Source organism: Loxodonta africana, chromosome 9, assembly GCF_030014295.1.
Source record: "Loxodonta africana isolate mLoxAfr1 chromosome 9, mLoxAfr1.hap2, whole genome shotgun sequence".
NCBI classification, from domain to species: domain Eukaryota; kingdom Metazoa; phylum Chordata; class Mammalia; order Proboscidea; family Elephantidae; genus Loxodonta; species Loxodonta africana.
Genome location: NC_087350.1, coordinates 42577498 through 42600754, shown reverse-complemented (window position 1 = coordinate 42600754; position 23257 = coordinate 42577498). Strand labels below are relative to the sequence as shown.

The following is a 23257-nucleotide window of genomic DNA, read 5'->3' as shown; positions in this document are numbered from 1 at the left end:
ATGGAATTCATCTGAGTGATAGAACACATAGATGACCATTCAACAATTATATGGTATAATATGATTGATAATACTATAAGTATTGTTATTATGGAAACCCTGGTGGTATAGTGGTTAAGTGCTATGGCTACTAACCAAAAGGTCAGCTGTTCAAATCCACCAGGCACTCCTTGGAAACTCTATGGGGCAGTTCTACTCTGTCCTATAGGGTAGCTATAAGTCAGAATCGACTCAACAGCAATGGGTTATTGTTATTATGGTCATTGTGGTAGTTGTCTAGCACTCTAAGCAGGAGCTTGGGACACGTGGTTGGGCACTTTGCCCACACTGCAGGTACACTGTGCAAAGAGGTTGTACAAACCAAGCTTTTAAATAACCTCAGTAAGGGTTTACAGAATTTAAATTCATATGTGAGGGGCTGACTATTCTAGATTACTGAGGGGAAGTTAAGGATATCAAATTGAAATCACAGAGATAGCCACCATATTTCCCCCAGAAACCATCACTCAAAAAATCATATAAGCCTATTGCCCTGAGGTACTCTTCAAATCTTGAAATTATCCCCTGAGGTTACCTTTTAGGAAAATAACAGATTGGTACACAAAATAAAGGATATTACCCATGAGTATGGGGCTCCATTAAAAAACCGTCTATACTCATATACAAAAAGGTCAACAATTACTCTAAAGCAGAGAGAAGAAGACAAGGGAGGCAGGGAAACTACAGTACTGAAAACTGAACAACTAGAATGCAATTAATGAAAGTGTTTACACATTGTGAAAAATGTAACTAATGTCACTGAACAACTTGAGAAAAATTGTCAAACGGGAACCTAATTTGCTGTGTAAATTTTCACCAAAAACACAATAAAGTATTATTAAAACAAAAAACAAACAAATAAAAATCATATAAACTAACCAGCCCAGGCCAGCTGAATCCTGTGTCTCCATCCATGTGACGTTCCTTAAGTTTTGGTTGGAAAGAGAAGGACAACCTGTGCTCAAGGGAATTTATCTATGTGGTCGGATGCACAGGTGACCATTTAACAACTCAACCTCAGGAGTCTACACCTCTGAATTCTAGGGTGAACATTTCAACACCAGAAACATTTGAATACAAACGTTTTAAGACTGGAAAGACTGGTTTCTTTCATGGTCACTCAGCGGTCTAGATGCCTCTGGCTCCTTGCCAGTCAGAATCAGGGTCACCAACAATATGGTAGCATATTTCTCCCTTTCCTTCTTTCTTCCCTCCCACCTCCATCCCACTCTCTGCCTTCTACTTTTCAACAGTTATGTGGCAAGGATTGGGATAAGGGATGCACCCCCCCCTCCCCATTGATATATCCGCTCCAACTGGTTTCTCTCCTCCCTCTTTAGCTGCTCCCCTCAAGTCTCTTTTAGCTGGGTCATCTTCATGTCCTGACACCACCCCCGCAACAGCTCTTCCTGCTGAATCACTTCCCCCAGCACCCATCACTAGCTGACGTCATGACTACATGTTCCATTTATTTGTCTTGTTTATTGTCTGTCTCCCACAACTAGAATGTGTGCTTCATGAGAACAAGGCTCTTAGCTCTTTTGTTCACTGCTTTATTCCCAGCGGAAACCCTGGTGGTATAGTGGTTAATAGCTACAGCTGCTAACCAAAAAGTCAGCAGTTCAAATCCACCAGGCTCTCCTTGGAAACCCTATGGGGCAGATCTACTTTGTCCTATCGGGTTGCTATGAGTCAGAATCGACTGGACGACAGCAGGTTTGGTTTTTTTTTTTTTTTTTTGGTTATCCCCAGCACTTAGACTATCTAGGAGATGCTCAGTAAAGGCTTGGTGTGTAACAGAATAAATGGATAAGTACCTTTAAAAAGCCTTCGTGCAGGAGACAGTAGGTAAACAAATCCTGACAACATGCTTGGTAATGGCAGTGAGGGAGAGACACACCAGTTTCCACGGGGACACATGAAAGGGGCAATCAAACCTGTGGGCAGGGCCAGCCATGAATGACACAAACCAAGACCCAGAGCAGACAGACTTTGTGTGGTATTTGGGTCCTACCAGAGTGGCCCGGCACAGCCCTATAGCCCAGGAGTCAAAGCGCAAACCCTGCATACCACGTGCCTGGATCCACATGCCAGTCTTGCTGCTTCTAACTATGGCTTGGGGCAAGCTTCAGGTCCTGCATCTGTAAAATGGGAACAATAATAATACCAACACAACCCTATGTAGGGTCATATGAGGTTGGATAAAGTGCTAGCGTGGTGCCTGGTTCTGAGATTTTTGCTTTCTTCTGGATCAGGAAGAAGGTTTGAGCAGAGAAGCTAGGCTCCTGACTGTGTAGATCCCAGGGTGTTTTATGTTCCACTGGTCAGCTGAGCTCCAACACCTGGCCTCGGCCACACCAAGGCAGCCAATCAGACCAAGCACTCTTGCCCATGAGGGAGCACCTGGGAGGACTACCTGACATAGCAGGGTTCTGCTCACATTCCTGGACCGCAGCATGGTTTGGGGTAGTAAGTTTCTTAAAGGGAAATCTGAAAAGGGAAAGCAGGATCTTCTAGAATTAGACACAGGGAAGTCCTGCTGCTTTTGATAAGACTGCGACAGGCCGTGGAGCCATCTCAGCTGAGATTTTTGTTTGGCAGAAGTGGTGACTGGGGCTCATGAGTAGCCCACATTGTTCAGGGCAAGTGCTATTCCCAGGAATAGGAACTGCAGCATACTCCCTCCCCCCGGTGTTTAGAACCAAAGCTAATCACATTGATAGTACTAGTTCCAGGAAATCCTGGAGTGTTGAACTCAAAATGCAAGCCCATGTGCAACTCTGTGTCTGGCTTTGCTTTTAAATACAGCCCACATCCATGCCAAGGGGCTCCAGTCCTGTGTGACTTGGGTATATTTATGCCAAAGAAGTGACACCCCTCGATAATCTTGCCAAATGGGATGAAGTAGCTATTGCTGATGAAAAGGAGAAAACAGCTTAGCTTTAAAGAATTGAAGAGAACAGAGGCAAACCTGAGTGCTTCCAGCCTGGTAATTTGCAATTCAAGAGTTTAATTCGACTTGGCAAACTCATAATAAATTATGGATTAAGGCATAGAGCATTTTGTACAGGAAAGTGCCGGCCCATTTTCAATCATTTAGGATACTCTCCCCTCCCTTTTAGTCTCTGACAAATGATTGTTACGGCATTTCCCAGATAAAAGAGGCACAACCCCTCCAAAAAGGTGACCAATTTATGGGTCAGTTTAGAGAAGAATTGATCTGAGGTTGGTGAACTAAGAGTATGAAGTGAGGGGGCTAGATTTTCCAGGCTCTGCCTCAGTTCTGGCTACCACTTGGCCCACCTAAGATGCTCCATTCAAAGACCTCACCATCCCCATCTCAAGAGGCTAAGGGTACCATAACAACTCAACTCTCCTGGCCCTGGTTTTCTTTCACACTTCATTCGTGGTCCCCATCACAACCCTTCTTGGTCAGCCTTGCTATAGTCCTGAATGATCTGACTCCAATTGTAGATTATAAACCCCAGGAAGGTAAGACCATCTTGCTCATGGTGGGGTAGGCGAGGTGGGTGCATGAGTGCAGGACAAAGGGCCCCAGCAGCAAGGGCTACGAAGTGTTTATAATGGGTGCTCAACTGGAGTTTATGGAATTGGTCAAGTAGACTTGGAGGAGGAGACGAAAAAGGAGCCCTAGGTGGGGAGTTTATATTAATGGGGGAGGAATGACTTAGAAAAGGATGGTGAGAATGGTTGCATAACTCAAGGAACAGAATCAATGTCACTGAACTGTACATGCAGAAATTGTTGAATCGGTGTATGTTCTGCCATGCATATTCTCAACAACAACAACAAAAATAAATTTTTTTTAAAAAAGGAACTCCAGGGAACCAGAAGTTACCAGAGAGGTGGCAGAAAGGGGCAGTTCAGGAAAGCAATCAAATAAAGTTGTTTAAGAACTTGTGGGCTCACTCCCAAGCTGCACATGCATGGACTGACCCTAAACAGCATACCAAAGATGTGAATTGAACTACAGAATGACCACTGCCTAGGTACCAGACAGCCCAACTGAGTGGCACACGTGCAGATCAGAGCTGAACCGCACCACAAAGTCTTTGAAAACAGAACTGACATTGAAAACACAACACAGGGAAGGCTGGTTGGAACTTGTGGCCTGAACCCAACTAAATCAACGGCCTAGTAACACAAAAATATCTACAATCACCATAGGATTTAAACAAGACCCAGAGTCTCACATCAATACTTAAAATGTCCAAGATAAATTAGCCCAGGAAAATCTCAGCTCACTGCTGACATGATGCAGATATTACAATTATCAGGCAAACACTTTAAAGGAGCTGTTATTTAAAAAGCTTCAACAAGTCAACGAATGGAAAACTAGAAAGTCTCAGCAAAAAAATAGAAGATATAAAGAGCTAAATGGAATTTTTAGAACTGCAAACTACAATAGCCAAAATTAAAAACTCACTAGGTGGGCTCAATAGTAGAAAGGAGATGACAGAGGAAATATTCAATGAATCTGAAGATACAGCAATACAAATTATCAAATATGAATAACAGAGAAAAAGGACTGAAAAAAAAAAAAAGAACAGAGCCTCAGGCGCCTGTGGGACAATACCAAAAGGTCTAACATTCATGTCATTGGAGTCCCAGAAGGAAAGGGGAAAGAGTATGGTGCAGAAAAATATTTGAAAAAATAACAGCTAAAAATTCCCCAAGTTTGGTGAAAAACATAAACCTACAAATTCAAAAGCTCCAAAAACCCCAAAAAGAAACTCATGCCAAAATACATTATAATCAAACTGTTAAAAACTATAGACAGAAAACCTTGAAAGTAGCCATAGAAAAATGATATATAAATTAGAATTGAAACAACTGTGGATTTTTCATCAGAAACTATAGTGGCCAAAAATAGCACTTTATAAAGTGCTAAAAGAAAAGAACTGTCAACCTAGAATTCTAAATCTAGCAAAAATATCCTTCAGGACTGAAGGCAAAATAAATGCACTTCAGATGAAGGAAAATTAAGAGAATTCATTGCCTGTGGACATACTTTAAAAGAACTGCTAAAGGAAGTTTTTCAGACAAAAAGGATATAAATCTCTAAGGGAAACTTGCAGCAACAGGAATAAAGAAAAAGCAACAGAAATGGTAAATATGTGGGTAAATAGATTATTTTTGCTCTTAAGTTCTTTAAAATATGCTTGATAATTGAAAGCAAAAATTGTAACATTGACGGGATTTTCACTGCATATAGATGTAATACATAAGACAACTACAACATAAAGAGGGGAAAGTAAAGGGACCTACATTGTGGTAAGGCGTCTACACTGAGCCTAAAGTGTTATAACACTGACTCTAAATAGACCGTGAAAAGATAAGTTTGTACACTGTAATCACTACAGCATCCACTAACAACAAATAAAACAAAAACCAAGAGGACAAAGAGATATAGTGAAAAACATGAGAAATAAATTAAAATGGAATACTAAAAAAAAAGTTCCATATAATTTAAAGAAAGAAGGAACAGTGAAACAGAGGAATGAAAGGCAGAGGGAACAAAGAGAAAACAGATAACAAAATGGTAGACCTAAATCTAAACATGTCAATAATTACATTAAATATAAATAGTCTAAAGATGCCAATTAAAACACAGAAATTGTCAGAACAGAATTTTTTTAGAACAGATCCAACTACATGCTCTCTACAAGAAACTCATTTCAAATATAATGACACTGGTAGATCAAAAGTGAAAGGATGGGAAAAGTTATACCATGAATACACTAATCAAAGGAAAACAGGTGTGGTTATATTAATATCAGACAAAATAGACTTCAGAGCAAAGAAAATTACCAGAAAAAAAGAGAGACATTACATAATGATAAAAACATAAATTCCCCAAGATGACATAACAATCCTAAATGTGTATGCACTTAACAACAGAGCTTCACAACACAGGAAACAAAAGCTGACAGTACTGAAAAGAGAAATAGACAAATTCACAATTATAGTTGGAGGCTTCAACACTCCTCTCTCAATGATTGATAGAATAAGTAGACAGAAAATCAGCAAGGACAGAGAAGAAGTCAGTAACATCATCAACCAACAGGATCTAATCAACATTTACAAAAGACTCCATTTGAAACAGAAAATACACATTCTTTTCAAATGCACATGGAATATTCACCAAAAACAGACCCACATCCTGTGTCATAAAACAAACCTTAACAAATTTAAAAGAATTGAAACCATACAAAGTATGGACTTAACCTAGAAATCAACAACAGAAAAAAAGAGGAAAACCTCCAAACACTTGGAAATTAAACAACACACTTCTAAATAATCCATGAATCACAAAGAACTTCTCAAGAGCAAATAGGAAACATTTCAAACTGAATGAAAATGAAAACACAACATGTCAAAATTTATGGGATGCAGCTAAAGCAGCGCTTAGAAGGAAATTTATAGCATCAAATACATTAGACAATAAGGTCTCAAATCAATAATCTAAGCTTTAAATTTAAGGAACTTAAAAAAATAGAGCAAAATAAGCCCAAAGCAAGCAGAAAGAAGGAAATAATAAATATGACAGCAGAAATCAATGAATTGAAAACAGAAAAATGGAGAAAAAAAATTTTTTAAAAAGCTGATTCTTTGAAAAGAACAATAAAACTGATAGACCTCCAGCAAAACTGACAAAGAAAAAGGAGAGAAGACACAAATTAGCAATATCAGGAATGTGAAAGAGGGGCTACCAACACAGACCCTACAGACATCAAAAGGATAAAAGGGAATACTACAAGGAACTCTATGCACATAAATCTGACAACTTCGATGAAATGGACCAAGTTCTTGAAAACTATAATCCACCAAAACTCCCCAAGATTAAATAGATGACCTGAGTAGTCCTATAACTATTAAAGAAATTGAATTTGTAGTTTAAAAACTCTCAAGAAAGACATCCCTAAGCCTAGAACACTGGTGAAATCTACCAATAATACCAATTCTACACAATCTTCTCTAGAAAATAAAAATAGAACACTTCCCAACTCATTTTATGAGTTCAGCATTACCCTGATGCCAAAATCAGATAGAGAAAGTACATGAAAAGAAAACTAAACACCAATGTCCCTCGAGAACATACATGCAAAGATCCTCAAAATAAAATATAAGCAAATTGAATCCATCAATACATAGAAAGAATAACATTACAACTAAGCGGGGTTTTTCCTGGGAATGCGAGGCTGGTTCAATATTTGAAAATCAACCAATGTAATCACTGTATTAACAGCCTAAAGAATAAAAAAGCAAATAAACATACCAACTGATGCAGAAAATACAAACAAAAGTATCTCAGCCTAAACATCACACTTTATGTAAAAATTAACTCACAGATTTAATGTAAAACATAAAACTATAAAACTTTTGGAAGAAAACAGAAAAAAAAAATCTTCATGATCTAGAGTTAGACTAAGAGTTCTTATGTATGACACCAAAAGCATGAACCATAAAAGAAAAAGATAATTTGGACTTCATTGAAATTAAAAACTTTCGCTCTGTGAAAGACACCGTTAAGAGAATGAAAAGACCAGCTACAGGCTGAGAGAAAATATTTGCAAATTACACACCCAACCCTCAGTTTCCTCATCCATAAAACGGGGAAGTAACAGTGCTGACTGAATAAAGCTCTTGTGAGAATCAAATGAGTCAGCGCATGTTCAAGCCCTCACGTGGTGTTCAGTAGAGGGCACTCAGCAGACAGTGGCTATGGTTGTTGTCCTCCATTCGTCCCTCCAGATCCCTCCACTGTCCTTCTACACCCTCTTCCAGGTCCCGGGAGGCTGACCTTGATGGACTGTTTCACCTGGACCCAGCTCTCTGGCTTCCTTGGGTCTGGCCAAAGGGGGCACTGGCAGGAAATCAAACATTGAAAGTGGAAAGTTTAGGGTACCCCCAATTCTCTCTCTGCCTCTCCACTTACCTATGGGAGCCTGGTCCCTGGGATCCCCATGGTTCTAGGCCACTCCCTGCCTTGCCCTTTCAGGTCCTGGGGTGTAACAGCTCCCTGCTGCTGCTAGTCCCTGGGTGCTTCACCATTGCTTATTAGTTGCCTTAACTCTGCCCACACTTCCAGAATTGTCCTTTCATTAAACTCTTTCCTGTGATCGCTGGAGTGGGCCAGCTCTTTTCTCGCAGAACCCTGAAGGGTATGGCACATTCCACATTGGTATTTTTTCTCCATCAAAGGTGAAATCCAGGGTCCACAGGCTGATCTTCACCAAGTTCCTGCCTATTTTTATCCCTCCCTGCCAAGAGTTATAGAAGATACGATTATGTAGAAAGCCAAAGAGACTATACAGATAAATTAGCAGAATAAATAAGGTAGATTAAAAATTTGCTATATAAAAAATACAAAAATTTACTGCATCTCTATGTACCAGAAACAAACATTAGAAACTATCATTTTACAAAAGAAACCATTAAAAGGATGGAATTAAAAATATATTTAAAAAAATAGGGATAAATTAGCAAATTTATGAAGGAATAAAACCTTTTTGAAAAACATTATAGAAAATCTAAATAAATGGAAAAGTAAACCATATTCATGGTTCAGAAAACTAAAAGTTATAATAAGTTACCATTTCTTTTCAGATTGCTATGTAGATTTCAACAAATTTCATACAATTATTAAGTTTTGCGGGGGAGAAAGGAACAACCAGTGACAAGTTTCTTCCAGGATTTATACAGAAGAGCAAAGGATCACAAGAGCCAAGAAACTCCTGAAGAACAAGATAGAGGAACTTTACTTAAAGCTCTTTAAAGTTATAATAGAAGGATAATAACTTAGGCAGTGTGATATTGGTGAAAAGTAGAGAAACTGGCCAATAGAATGAAATAGGGAGTCAAGAGAGGACATAAATATATACTGTAGACCAGCGTATGTCAACCTCCAACTATTGACATTTAGGACAGATAATTCTTTGGGGCAGGGGCTTTATCCTATGCCTTATAGAAGGTTTAGCAGTGTCTCTGGCCTCTACCTACTAGATACCAATAGCACCAATCAGTTGTGACAATTAAAAAGGTTTTCAGACATTCCCAAATATCTTATGGGAGCTAAAGTTGCCCGAGGTTAGAAACTACTGCTTTAGGAAAATTTGGTACACGTCTGCATGTACATGTACAAGAATGCCCATAGCACCACTGTGTATAGTAATGAAAAACTAGAAATAACCCAAATATTCATCAATGTAAAAGAAGCAAATTATTTTGCAACAGTAATAACAACCAAAAAATATGTGTGTGGTTACACAGGTAGATATGTATGCATATGTGTGTATAGGAAGGCACATGTGAGTAAATGTACATGCATGTGTAGGTGTATCTGTAGGTACATGTATATACATGTTTGTGTGTGCTGCATATATATATATACACATAATAAAGCACGTAGGGGACACAGATATGGAGACTTCCTAGACATATCCTAACAACTTGTGGGATTGGTTTACTGGTTTAAAAGGTTTAGGACCATAGTCTCATGGGACAATTTAGTCAATTGGCAGAACATAGTTCATAAAGATAATGTTCTACATCCTAGTTTAGTGAGTACCATCTGGGGTCTTAAAAGCATGCAAGTTGGCATCTAAGATACAACTATTGGTCTCTACTTGTCTGGAGCTAAAGAGAATGAAGGAAACCAAAGACTTAAGAAGAAATTAGTCCACAGGGTTAAAAGGCCACACAAACAACAGCTGCTTCTAACCTGAGACCAGAAAAACTAGACGGTGCTTGGCTACCTCTACCAACCCTTCTGACCAGTGACACAATAGAAAGTCCTGGATAGAATAGGAGAAAAATATAGAAAAGAAATTTAAATTCCTAAAAAAGACCAGACCTACTGGACTGAGAGAGACTAGAGGAACCCCTGAGACTATCACCCTAAGATATCCTTTAAACTTAGAACCGAAGCTATTTCTGGAGGTCACCTTTTTTTTTTTCTGCCAAGAATGCTTTTTTTGTATATCTTTAATTATCTCTGCTTTAGAAGATTAACGCATGTATCCTCACCCTACCTTTTGTCCTCTTAATGGAGAGCCCATCTCTCTGGGAGCCCCCAAACTGGCCCCATGCAGGGGTTCTTACCCGCCTGACACATTCTTCATCATTCAGACGTTCTTGAATCAGTCTGACCAGCAGCCTGATGGGAACTGTCTAAAGGAAACACAACACACACAAAATGAGGGTCTGAACTCCCATGCTGGAACACATACAACTGGCAGGCATGTAGGCTCAAACAGAGCCCCTAAAAGGACTCAGCTGGGTTAACAGAAAGCTTCGCCCGCCTCTGATTAAACCTCCTGTGGCCTCTATAAAGCCCAGGACCACCATCTGCCTCCATCCTGACTCCAGACCCGCTTCCTTTGAGCTTTGTCCTCCACCAACCACCTCTTTGATGGCCTATCCCCACCATCCATGCTCACATCTTCCAAACCTTTTCCTATCTCCAAGCTCTTGCTTATCCTGTGCCTCTGCCCAGAATGTTCTCCCTGCCTTCCCCAGAATAGTCCCTGGGATCCTGCTGAGCCTCAGGCCCAAGCACAGCTGCCTGCAGGAAGCCTCCCTGGCCCTCTCAGGCTGGGTTGAGTGCTGCTCCCTGTACTCCCATAATCCTTGATGTCAATCTCTGTTATTGCACTAAGGACACTGCATTACAAAGGCCTGTCCATGTATCCATCCCCCCAGTTAAGTTCCAAGTTCCTTGAAGAAAAGGACTGAGCCTTACTCATCTTTGTACTCCCAGACAGTGGTGTGTGGGAGCAGACTCCCACAGGCTCCTGACAGCCAATTATGAGCAGCTCTTCCCAACTTCACCTTCAGTGACCTCATGTTGGTAGCTTGAAATCAGATCTCAGGCAGAAGAATGTAAGAGCTGGAGCTGCAGCAACCACCGTGCAGGCACGAGGAGAGTGTAGCACAATGAAGCCATGACAAAGGGAGAGAGACAAACCCAGTCTCTCAGCACCAAAATCACTTTTCAAGGAATGTGGAGTTGCAAGAGGAAGACAAAGCAGACAGCAAGCGGATGAGGGGAAAAGCACTTGTAGTGTGTCCACTTGAAAGTTATGGGCCCACCATGGTTTCTACTAAGTGGGCAGCAAAAGGCCAGAGCCAGAAGGAGAGGAAGAAAGAGGAGACCTAAGAAATTATGGAGCAGACACGCAGAGAAAAGAGAAGACGAGACACAAGGGAATCTAGCCAGTGTCCCTTCCCTGGTTGAGACACCTCTGTGTCCTTACAGTGTTACCTCCCCTCCCCCCATTTCTTGCTTAAACCAGTGGATCTCAAACTTTAGTGTGCATCAGAATCCCAGGAGGGCTTGTTAAAGCAAAGTGCTGGGTCCACTCCCAGGGTGTCAGATTCAGTAGGCCTGGGATGAGACTGAAAATTTGCATTTCTAATAAGTTCCTAGGTGATGCCGATGCTGCTGGTCCTGGGACCACACCTGAAGAACAACTAGCTTAAGCAAACCCTAGCACCAGGTATCCGGGAAACCTTCCCTCTGCAGCCCTCCTCCCACCCCTTCCTGTCCCTCCGAACCAGGGCAGAGCTGGTTTCCATCCTGAGGTGGTTTTCTTGCATTCATATCCCCTCCCTGACAATACCCATTCAGAAGGCAGCATTCAAACAGGTACCTGAGACACCAGGGGGTGCGGGCCAGTCAAAGAACATGGGGGTTGAAAGGCAACAGGCCCAACTGAGGAGCAGCCCCCCTCCCCAGCCTGCTCAGCAGAAGACATGCTGGCAACTCTGAGCTTGGCCCCTCCTGGGCGCCCCCCGCTGCTCCCTGCCACTGTGCTGTCTGGATGCTGGCTTTCATGTGTCACATCAGCAGCCAGGAGCTTCCAGGGGGCCTCTGCCAAACTCTCTTTACAGGAATCAGGCTCCCTCTTCCAGAGCTCTGCCATGTTCCCCTACCCCAGTACCCTGAAGCCTGGCTTTTTGGGGAGAAGAATCAGAAATGAATCCATAGGACCCCAAGAAGCTACTCCTGCCCCCTGGACCCTCACCTCTCTGGTGGCACAGCAACATCCAGCCTACTTCCTTGCTGTTTAAAGGCCATCTTTGCTCCACATTTGGACCTTTCTCTCTTCTCTTCCCAGCTCTGAAGGTTGCCTTCAGTGGCTTCCTGGGGCCAGCATGGCAGAATCGCCAATCTGCTTATCCTCAGATGGACCTTCTCTCCCTTGAAGAGGCGGTCATTGTGATAGTTTGAATCCTGGCTCTGGTCCTTGGGAGTGCCCCTTAAACACGTCACTTAACTTCCCTAAGCCTCAGCTTCTTCATTTGGATAACAGGGTGGCATAACATTAGCTCTGGCTGGGCTGTCAGTGTCATCCCATTGCCAGGCCCCACTCCAGGGACCCTGTGTCACCTTGGTGGTGATACCTGCTCAGCACAAACGGGCATTTGGATTTACAGTTATGAACTTCAGGAGTAGAGTGGGGAGGGGAACCATTGAGACCCCCTGGTCTGTCCAGCTCCAGCCGCTTGCCCCTAAAAGGGCTCCTGACAAGGGCAGGGAAGCCCAATATTGACTTGGGCTCACCCAAGAACTAATCAGAGTTGCCACAGCAGGTTTAGGAGATGGCATGAACTGTCTCTTAGTTATGAAAGGCAGGGATCAGGCGGAGTCTGGAATGGGGAGACAGGAAGTATGCGGAGGACAAGGGAAGTGAGGGGATAAGAGAACAAGTTTTGAAGGGAGAGAGCAGAGCCCACAAAGTAATGTCCAGACAGGCCCCTAGAGTGAGGTGGCCAGTAAGAGAGACCCTGGAATGGAGAAGAGGCTGACAAAATTTAAAAAGATGTTACAGCAGCCAATCCTTGGATTTAGCTCTTTCCTGTCTTGTGCTGTAATGGCCCTCCAGTACCTCAACCTTCAGAAAAGGCCTGTTACACACCACCTCCTTGCGTGACGCTTGTTTTAGGCATGAAGGACCATGAGGGCTTCCTTCATGTTTGTCTCAGAGTCACCCCAGGAAATGAAAACAGCAGGGCAGGAGGAAATGGAATGGCCAGAGGGGATGAGGACAATCAGGCAGGACTTGGAAGCAAGAGCGGATGAGCAAGTCCACAAAATTCTCAGAAATGTCTAAAAGAGGATTGTTTCTGTGTGCAGTCGGATGCAGAGTGAGGGCACAAGTTCTTCTATTTGGATATTAAAGGAAAGGGTGACTCTGGACAGCTGGAGGACTTGGGTACATGAGGGTACCTTGGATTTTTAAATATTTACACAGGATGGGCAAATGAAGTAAGGAAGAACTCAGCTTTGGAAAGGCGTCCCTGCTCCAGCCTGTTTCCACCAGCCTTCAAAGTGTGGTCATTTACTCACTCAACAAACACAGGCTGTTCTGCTCAAATGCAACAGTTGAATTCCTAAGACATCTTGATCTAGCAATAATTGTGTTGTAAACATAGTAGTTGCAATGAGAAGAAGGGGAGTGGCGGTTAGGGACTAAATCAGAGGTTCTCAACTGGCTGTATGTTAGAATTCTCTGGGGAGCATTTCTTTAAATGCTGATGCCTGGCTCTGCTCCCAGAGATTCGACTAAATGAGTCCATGGGATCCAGGCATCCATTTTTTTTAACGCTCCCGCAGGTGATTCTAACACACTGCTCGGGTTGACAACCTCTGGACTAGGCAGTTTCAAATTTGCAAATACATATTATTTCTGCAGGGATTTCAATAATACTTTTAACAGTATAAGTGAATGGCCTTAAATCTGAAACACCCCAAGGAATCAAATCTAGCTCCTGCTGAAGACAAGGTTTTTTTTCCTGGAACCTCCTGACCTTCTTATCACCTTCTGTGTGACTATAAAGCAGTGCCTGGCCTTCCCCCTTCTCCTAACCTTACTTCTGGACACCAGACTTGTTCCCCTCTAATTTCTCAAACTCCCTGCCAAGACCGGGACTAGGATGAAGCAAGCAAGGCTCTCAGGGCGCAAAAGTTAAAGAGGCACTCACTCTCAGGCTCAGTCAAGTGCAGGGTCAGCACCTGACAGTGGATGTCTTCTTAAATCTTGTGCCCTGGGAGCCTCCTTGGCTTACCCAGTCCCAGCCCTGTCCCCCCCGCCGCCACCCCCCAGGGCCTACCTCACCTGAGCCTTCTGGTATCTGTGACGGTGAATCAAATGGTCAGCTTAGAGACCGAGCAGAGAGGGCAAATGAGGGGAAAGGTTTGGCAAAGGAGATGAATTCAATTCACTTAAGGGAAAGAGAACAAAAGTGATCTTAGGCTAGGGTCTGAGGAGGGGTATTTTTGTGGGGAAGGGGTTTGAGGAAAAAGGTGCTAGAGTCACTGCAGTGAGAAGGAAAAGGGAGGAACTAAGCAATATTGTTGGAAACTCTGTCCCTTTCATGATGACAAGGATGAGCATTGGGGTCACTCTGATATTCCTTTCGGTTGCATTTACCATGTCCTTGGGTCTCTGACCTCCTCCAGGAAGACCTGTGGGGTCAGTGTTTAAATGAAGCCAAAGTCACAAGCCAATGGCCTTGGTTGGAGTCTGTCAGCATCAGCCAGAGTTGGCAGGGCGCTGAGCGTCTCTTCCAGCTCTGTCCCAGGAGAGTCAGATGGTCAGAAGTGGGCATGACACTGCCTGAGGTGTTTAAAAGCCAGAGTGGCAGAGTGTCCTGGGGCTGGGCAAAGAGGGAGAGGGTACAAAGGAGTACAAGAACGCTGTCTCCTCCAGAAGGTTTTAACCCTAACTGGATATTGAAGGAATTATTGTTGAAGCCAGGTGGTGGTACATGAAAATTTGTTATACTATTGGTGGGGTAGTGGTTAAGAGCTACAGCTGCTAATCAAAAGGTCAACAGTTCAAATCTACGAGGTGCTCCTTGGAAACCCTATGGCGGTTCTACTCTGTCCTATAGGGTTGCTATGAGTCGGAATCGACTGGATGACAATGGGTTTGATTTTCTCTCCTTCCGAATATCTCTATTTCAAAATAAACAGTTAAAAACAACAACAAAAAAAACTGTCTCTAATCCCTGGCTGCCTTGGGGGCACCCCTGCCCACGTGGGTTTTGTAGTGCTTTTCCCCATTCCGGGCTCTTCCCATTTATGGAACATCACAATTGTGTCCTTTAGGAAGGCTTTGCTTATCATGACTGTGGTTATGGTTCCACAGAGCCTCTAAATCCCAAACAGCTTGCACCCCTTTCAGCCCAGAGCCAGCACCCAGGACTTAGTATGGCAGGTCCTCAGAGAACATTTACTGAATAAATGAATTAATTAACAAAGCCACCAATTAGTTGATTTGAATGAAGAATTTCTCACTCCCATGTCCTGGTGTGTTCAGTTTTGTGGTACCATCAGTATCCTCCATTGGGCTGGGAGCTCCCAGGGGCAAAGAAAAGGAATTTGTCTTTGGATCTCCCATGGCACACAGTAGGTGATTAAGAAGTACTTTGGAAATCTTTTGGAATTGCCTAGAATGGAGATGTCGGTGAACACAAGCAATGCCAAGAGGAGATTCTACTTAGGAGTACAGAGCCAAGATTACTATGAGGAAATTAAGTATTTGAAGGCTCTCTGAAAAAAGAGCCATGAAGACTCCGAATCAGCAGATGCTTTAAAAACGACATTTAAAAAACATACCTTGCTCATGGATAGGAAGACTTAACATAGTAAAAATGTCTATTCTACCAAAAGCCATCTATACATTTAACGCACTTCCGATCCAAATTCCAATGTCATATTTTAAGGGGATAGAGAAACAAATCACCAATTTCATATGGAAGGGAAAGAAGCCCCGGATAAGCAAAGCACTACTGAAAAAGAAGAAGAAAGTGGGAGGCCTCACCTTACCTGACTTCAGAACCTATTATACAGCCACAGTAGTCAAAACAGCCTGGTATTGGTACAACAACAGACACATAGACCAATGGAACAGAATTGAGAACCCAGACATAGATCCATCCACGTATGAGCAGCTGATATTTGACAAAAGACCAGTGTCAATTAACTGGGGAAAAGATAGCCTTTTTAACAAATGGTGCTGGCATAACTGGATATCCATTTGCAAAAAAATGAAACAGGACCCATACCTCACACCATGCACAAAAACTAACTCCAAGTGGATCAAAGACCTAAACATAAAGACTAAAACGATAAAGATCATGGAAGAAAAAATTGGGACAACCCTAGGAGCCCTAATACAAGGTATAAACAGAATACAAAACATTACCAAAAATGATGAAGAGAAACCCGATAACTGGGAGCTCCTAAAAATCAAACACCTATGCTCATCTAAAGACTTCACCAAAAGAGTAAAAAGACCACCTACAGATTGGGAAAGAATTTTCAGCTATGACATCTCAGACCAGCGCCTGATCTCTAAAATCTACATGATTCTGTCAAAACTCAACCACAAAAAGACAAACAACCCAATCAAGAAGTGGGCAAAGGATATGAACACACATTTCTCTAAAGAAGATATTCAGGCAGCCAACAGATACATGAGAAAATGCTCTCGATCATTAGCCATTAGAGAAATGCAAATTAAAACTACGATGAGATTCCATCTCACACCAGCAAGGCTGGCATTAATCCAAAAAACACAAAATAATAAATGTTGGAGAGGCTGCAGAGAGATTGGAACTCTCATACACTGCTGGTGGGAATGTAAAATGGTACAACCACTTTGGAAATCTATCTGGCGTTATCTTAAACAGTTAGAAATAGAACTACCATACAACCCAGAAATCCCACTCCTAGGAATATACCCTAGAGATACAAGAGCCTTCATACAAACAGATATATGCACACCCATGTTTATTGCAGCTCTGTTTACAATAGCAAAAAGTTGGAAGCAACCAAGGTGTCCATCAACGGATGAATGGGTAAATAAATTGTGGTATATTCACACAATGGAATACTACGCATCGATAAAGAACAGTGACGAATCTCTGAAACATTTCATAACGTGGAGGAACCTGGAAGGCATTATGCTGAGCGAAATTAGTCAGAGGCAAAAGGACAAATATTGTATAAGACCACTATTATAAGATCTTGAGAAATAGTAAACCTGAGAAGAACACATACTTTTGTGGTTATGAGGGGGGGAGGGAGGGAGGGTGGGAGAGGGTTTTTTATTGATTAATCAGTAGATAAGAACTGCTTTAGGTGAAGGGAAAGACAACACTCAATACATGGAAGGTCAGCTCAATTGGACTGGACCAAAAGCAAAGAAGTTTCCGGGATAAAATGAATGCTTCAAAGCTCAGCGGAGCAAGCACGGGGGTCTGGGGAACTTGGTTTGCGGGGACTTCTAAGTCAATTGGCAAAATAATTCTATTATGAAATCATTCTGCATCCCACTTTGAAATGTGGCGTCTGGGGTCTTAAATGCTAACAAGCGGCCATCTAAGATGCAGCAATTGGTCTCAACCCACCTGGAGCAAAGGAAAATGAAGAACACCAAGGCCACACGACAACTAAGAGCCCAAGAGACAGAAAGGGCCACATGAACCAGAGACCTACATCATCCTGAGACCAGAAGAACTAGTTGGTGCCCGGCCACAATCGATGACTGCCCTGACAGGGAGCACAGCAGAGGACCCCTGAGGGAGCAGGAGATCAGTGGGATGCAGACCCCAAATTCTCATAAAAAGACCAAACTTAATGGTCTGACTGAGACTGGAGGAATCCCGGCAGCCATGCTCCCCAGACCTTCTGTTGACACAGGACAGGAACCATCCCCGAAGACAACTCATCAGAAATGAAAGGGACTGGTCAGCGGGTGGGAGAGAGACGCTGATGAAGAGTGAGCTAATTATATCAGGTGGACACTTGAGATTGTGTTGGCAACTCTTGTCTGGAGGGGGGATGGGAGGATAGAGAGAGAGGGAAGCAGGCAAAATTGTCAAGAAAGGAGAGACTGAAAGGGCTGACTCAAGAGGGGGAGAGTAAGTGGGAGTAGGGAGTGAAATGTATGTAAACTTATATGTGACAGACTGATTGGATTTGTAAACGTTCACTTGAAGCTTAATAAAAGTTATTAATAAATAAATAAATAAATAAAACAGGCTACTGGGTAAAAAAAAAAAAAAAAGACATTTAATTAGAGCCCTTTCCGGCAGGCAGCCATCCACAGACAAGGCCGCACACAGCCGAGCCCTGACACGCACCCATTTCAGCTCCTCAGACCCTTTTACTCCTTGATTAGTCCTGACGTCCTTGCCTTTTATCTTCCCTCCGAGCCAAGGAACCCCAACAAGACACCCTTGAAAGCACTTCGATGTGGTCTGAAATATGTTGGTAATTAGTGTAATGAAACCCAGGAGGAATTTCCTTAAACTCCTCCCCATGCTGAATTTTAAGAACTAATAAGAGCATCTTTATCACAGAAATAAGCCTGCTTCCCCCACCCTTAAAGGCTTAATCTTCTGCAGAAAATGAGATAACCACTTTCTTTCTAAAACCACGTTCCCCATCCCCACCCCCCCCCCGGCCGAAGCTAGTGTCCCCCCATGCTGTAGGCGGGACAGGGCATCTCTCCACTCCCCCATGGGCTGAGAGTCCTCGCCAGGGAACTTGGGGGCAAGAAACCCACTGGAGATGGCTAACCTTGCAGAGTGACACTTTCTGTCTTTTCTATCCAGTTACTGTAACAGGCAAATTTGGAGGTTCTGCCTAAGTCACACTCCTCACTCTGAGAACTGCCCTCACCCCAAAGGGCCCCCACAGCCATGTCCATGCTACATGGCTGCACTGTGCTTTTTGTACACCCCTCACCAGGGCCGATCACGTCCTGTGAACAGCTGACCAGCTGGCCCCTTCAGGTTCCTGTTCTAAGAACTTACCCTTGGGGCTGCCCCTGTGGGTGGTTTGAACTAAGGACACAGAAACCTAGGAAAGGGGTGGCAGCCATGAGTAGCCAGGAGCATGGTCAAGAGAGGCAGGGAGGAGAGGAGAAGGAAGAAAATGGCAGACAGAACCAAGATAAGAGACCCAGTGGCCCCAACAAGGAAGAGAGAGGCCAAGGGCAGCTGCCTTCTTCATGGGCACCAAGCCAAGAAGCTACTGGCTTACTCTACTGAGGTTCCATGAGTCTTGGTGACCTCCTTCAGACCTAGTGTGGGAGGATTCCTGCTACTTGCAACCAAGGTCTGGCCAAGAGAGTTGTCCTGCCAGCCACCACTCACTGCTGGTCCCATAAAGCCTGGAAAGTCACTTCCGAATTTTCCAAGGAACAGCAGCCACGTCCCTCTACCTTGCTCAACAAATGAAGACTGGGACAAAACCAGCTCTGGTCCATAGGCTCCACACAGAGAGCTGGTGGGAGACCCCAGCCCGGATTAACCACTATGCAAAGAAAAAAAACCCGTGCTTAGGGCACCAGGGAAGGGGGCCACCACAGAGTCCCCTCCAGTGATCATGCCCTTAACTCTTTCACTGCCACACTCCACTTACAGTCAAGTTTTTTGTAATTTCTTTATCTGCCCTGCTCGAATTTAACCTACACTGTTTTTTTGTTTTTTAATCTTTGGCATGGTGAGTGACTGAAGTTTAAAAGTTTGGCTTGAAGGAGTCATCAGATATCACATGAGTGATGAGAGTTCACTTCCTTCATATGTAAGTATGGCTGGCTGCGTCAGCTGGTATTTAATTCATTTGCTGATTTTGGTGCTGGGCTCTTACACCCTTGATTTTAAGCAACGGAAGGGCTGAGGGCACCACGGTGGGGCTCTGTGTAGGATATCAGTTGGGTTGAATCCTGCCCATGCCTGAGCAATTATGTAACCTCCACAGGCCTTGGCTTTTTCATCAGTTGGTAAAGCGGTGAGATTGGGGAGTGGGGGGAGGATGGGAGGAGGCTTGGAAAGTGCTGGGCACATAGCAAGTGCTCAACAAACACAGCGATCTTTAACAGTGTTCTCAGCTGTCTCCCTCACAGACATGACACAGCCTGAATCTCAGTGAAGAAAGCCCAAAAGGGCACATCCCTGCTTATGCTTCAAAGGTAATTCTGAAGAAATACTTTTAAGTTTCTATTTGTATTAAGGAGTCTGGTGACATAGTGGTTAAGAGCTACAGCTGCTAGCCAAAAGGCCAGCATCTTGAATCTACCAGGCGTTCCTTGGAAGCAGTATGGGGCAGTTCTACTCTGTCCTCTAAGGTTGCTGTGAGTCGGAATCAACTAGACAGCAACGGCTTTGGTTTTTGGTTTTAGCCAGTACAAATGGTTAATATGCTCAGCTGCTAACGCAGAGGTTGGGGGTTTGAGTCTACCCAGAAGCACCTCAGAGGAAGGGCCTGGAGATCTCCTTCTAAAAAATCAGTCTTCCAAAACCCTGTGGAGCACAGTTCTAATCTCACATTCATAGGGTCACCATGAGTTCGAACTGACTTGACAGCAACTGGTTGGTTATTTGTATTAATGAGAAACAACATGATCAAGCCCTTTTTTTCCTTTCAGAAAAAAATGTTTTTCAAATATAGAGCTGGTAGAATTTTGAAACGGAACACTCGGTGCTCCTGGGATGCTCCAGCACAGACCTGCATGAGCAGGGCAGAGTACATGGGGGACTGCCTGGAGAAGGCAGACAGCACTGGACTACAGGGTGCTTGGGGCTACAGAAGCAAAATGCCCCTAAGGTACAGCACACAGGGGTCTTTCCATTCTGGGGACAGCTGGATGGCTGCCATTTAAACTCCCAGCCCAGCTCAGCCCTGTGTGCCCTGGTGCAAGCCATCAGTACACGTCTGTGGAATGAAGACTCACCCATCCTCATATACTTTACTTAGCTGACTTGAAGAAGGAGTAAACCTGAATTGCTACATCAATACAAAGCAGTCTCCCTCATTCTATGAATCATCTTTTCCCACCATATACACCTCATCTGCATCTGCCTGCATCTCATTTTAAACTCTTTCATGTGATCCAAAAGGAGATGGAAACTAGCTGAGCTGGGCAGGGGAAGAGGGCTGGCCTTGGGAGCTCTGTCACTGTTGAGGGTGGGGAGGGCAGTCCTACCTTGGATTTCTGATAGTGCCTTGTGGCTTCAGCAGCCAGCTGGGAAAACTTTTTTGCCATCAAGTTCTCCATGGTGAGGAGATTGCTGTTCAGATGTTTGCAAAGCCACATTGCCTGGAGAAAGAAAAGAGGTAAAGAAAATTTCAGTCAAAGCTGTGAATATATTAAGAGAACTATATTCAAATGCCTAAGTTCTTCCATATTCCACTAGAAAAGGTTGGCCATGTTGGGGAAGGCACAGTTAATTCTGGCTGGAGGGAGGGCACTGAGTAAGACAAACCCATAAAGTACCTTCCAGCCAAAGAATTCTGCTTGTATATCATCTCTTCTTCACCCAGCCATTGACCTTTAATGGAGCTGAAAACCTACAAATGGGCTGTGCTTTTTGACTACCCTTGGCATGATTTTTCAAGCTCTTTGTACCACAAATTTCCAGCTCAAGAGAGGTTTATAACATGAAATGTGAGGAAAGGACCAAATATGGATCACAATCCACATTCCATGTTCATTTTTCTTAAAGTATGGGAGATGAAGTATTCCAGCCAACTGAATATTTAGTTGACAATTACTATCAACACCCTACATGTGAAGAATAAATTTTAAAGACTAATAATGTACTAAAACGTTCTTAACACCAAAATTATGCTGATGATCAATGCAGCATCGGGATGACCTGAAGGCCCTTCCAGGTCCCCCGGGCTGGTGTGAACCTTAACTCTCTTTGTTCTCTGTGCTGAGACTCAGCAGGAAAAATATCCAAAAAAAAAAAAAAAAACCCTTCAGGGCTCTCCATTTGGATTTTACTACATATCATTTTATCATTGTAAAATTAGGATCTGTGTGTCCCTCACACGCGGTCAGGGGCAGGGACAGCAAATTCACCAATGTTGGTGCTTGTGGCTGAAACACCAGCTGAGAGCTGTCGGAACCTGATCTCATCAGGGACTACAAACCCGATTGCCTCAGCCAAGTTGGGACTTGAAAAAGGAAGGTCTCTGGTGCTTGGAATCACAGACACTTCATTAATTCTACCCAGCACATCCCCACCAGTGATCCAGAGAAGAGCTAGAACTAGGAAGGAAGCAAATATGTTTCAGAGGATCAAATATCTCAAAGACAAAAGAAAAGCCCTTTACCAAAAGGAGACCCTCCCACTCAGCAACCTGATTCTTCTTTAAAACATAATTCCAATAAGCTTGTTGTCTAAATGCAGAGTCTGGTGTTCCACTTTCCAATATCAGAATCACCTGGGCAGCATTTTCAAACTAGTTTCCTGACCCCAACCCACGTGATTCTGATTCAGTAGATCTGGAAGGAAGTTCAGGAACTGCCTAAGTTATCTAGTGCTCCTATAACAGAAATACCACAAGCGCATGGCTTTAACAAAGAGAAGTTTATTTTCTCACAGTTTAGAAGGCTAGAAGTCTAAATTCAGACCACTGGCTCTAGGGGAAGGCTTTCTCTGCCAGCTCCGGAGGAAGGTCCTTGTCTCTTCAGCTCTTGCCTCCTGGTTCCTTGGAGATCTCCACGTGTCCTGGCATCTACCTTACTTACCCCATCTCTGCTTCTCTCTGCTTGTTTGTTTAATCTCTTTTATATCTCAAAAGAGATTGACTCAAAATATATCCTACACTAATCCTGCAGCATTCACATAACAAAGACAACTCATTCCCAAATGGGGTTATAACCACAGGCATAGAGGCTAGGATTTACAACCCATATTTTGGGAAGACACAGTTCAATCCATATCATGAACCTCCAATTTTCAAAGCACCTTGGGTAATGCTAATGATTGGCAGTACTGGGAGCCCTGGTTTCTAGCAGTAAAACAAGGAGAGTTGTTGGACTCAGCTGGGTTGGCTACATAAAATAGTGAAAGTTGACTCCCTGATACTGAGGAATTAAATTAAAAAATTACAGAGAGATAAAAAGGTGGATGCCAACAGCAGCCAAGCATACTTTCTTTTCTAGTGCACTTGGAACATTCTCTAGAATAGACCACATATTAGGTCATAAAGCAAGCCTTAGCAGAATCCGAAACACTGAAATATTACAAAGCATCTTCTCTGACCATAAGGCCATAAAAGTAGAAATCAATAACAGAAAAAGCAGGGAAAAGAAATCAAATGTTTGGAAACTGAACAATACCCTGCTCAAAAAAGACTGGACTATAGATGTTTTTTTTTTTT

At 43.2% G+C, this 23257-nt stretch overlaps 1 protein-coding gene across 1 annotated transcript in view; it reads right to left on the bottom strand.

Annotated features, from left to right (window-relative positions):
• AK8 (adenylate kinase 8) overlaps positions 1-23257 on the bottom strand; it is a 218719-nt gene that overhangs the window by 179943 nt on the left and 15519 nt on the right. Inside the window, exons 4-5 of the mRNA XM_003407485.4 lie at positions 21069-21182; positions 10165-10233 (exon numbers count right to left, since the gene is read on the bottom strand). Of these exons, the coding sequence (XP_003407533.2) occupies positions 10165-10233; positions 21069-21182 (183 nt within the window). The remainder of the gene's footprint in view (positions 1-10164; positions 10234-21068; positions 21183-23257) is intronic.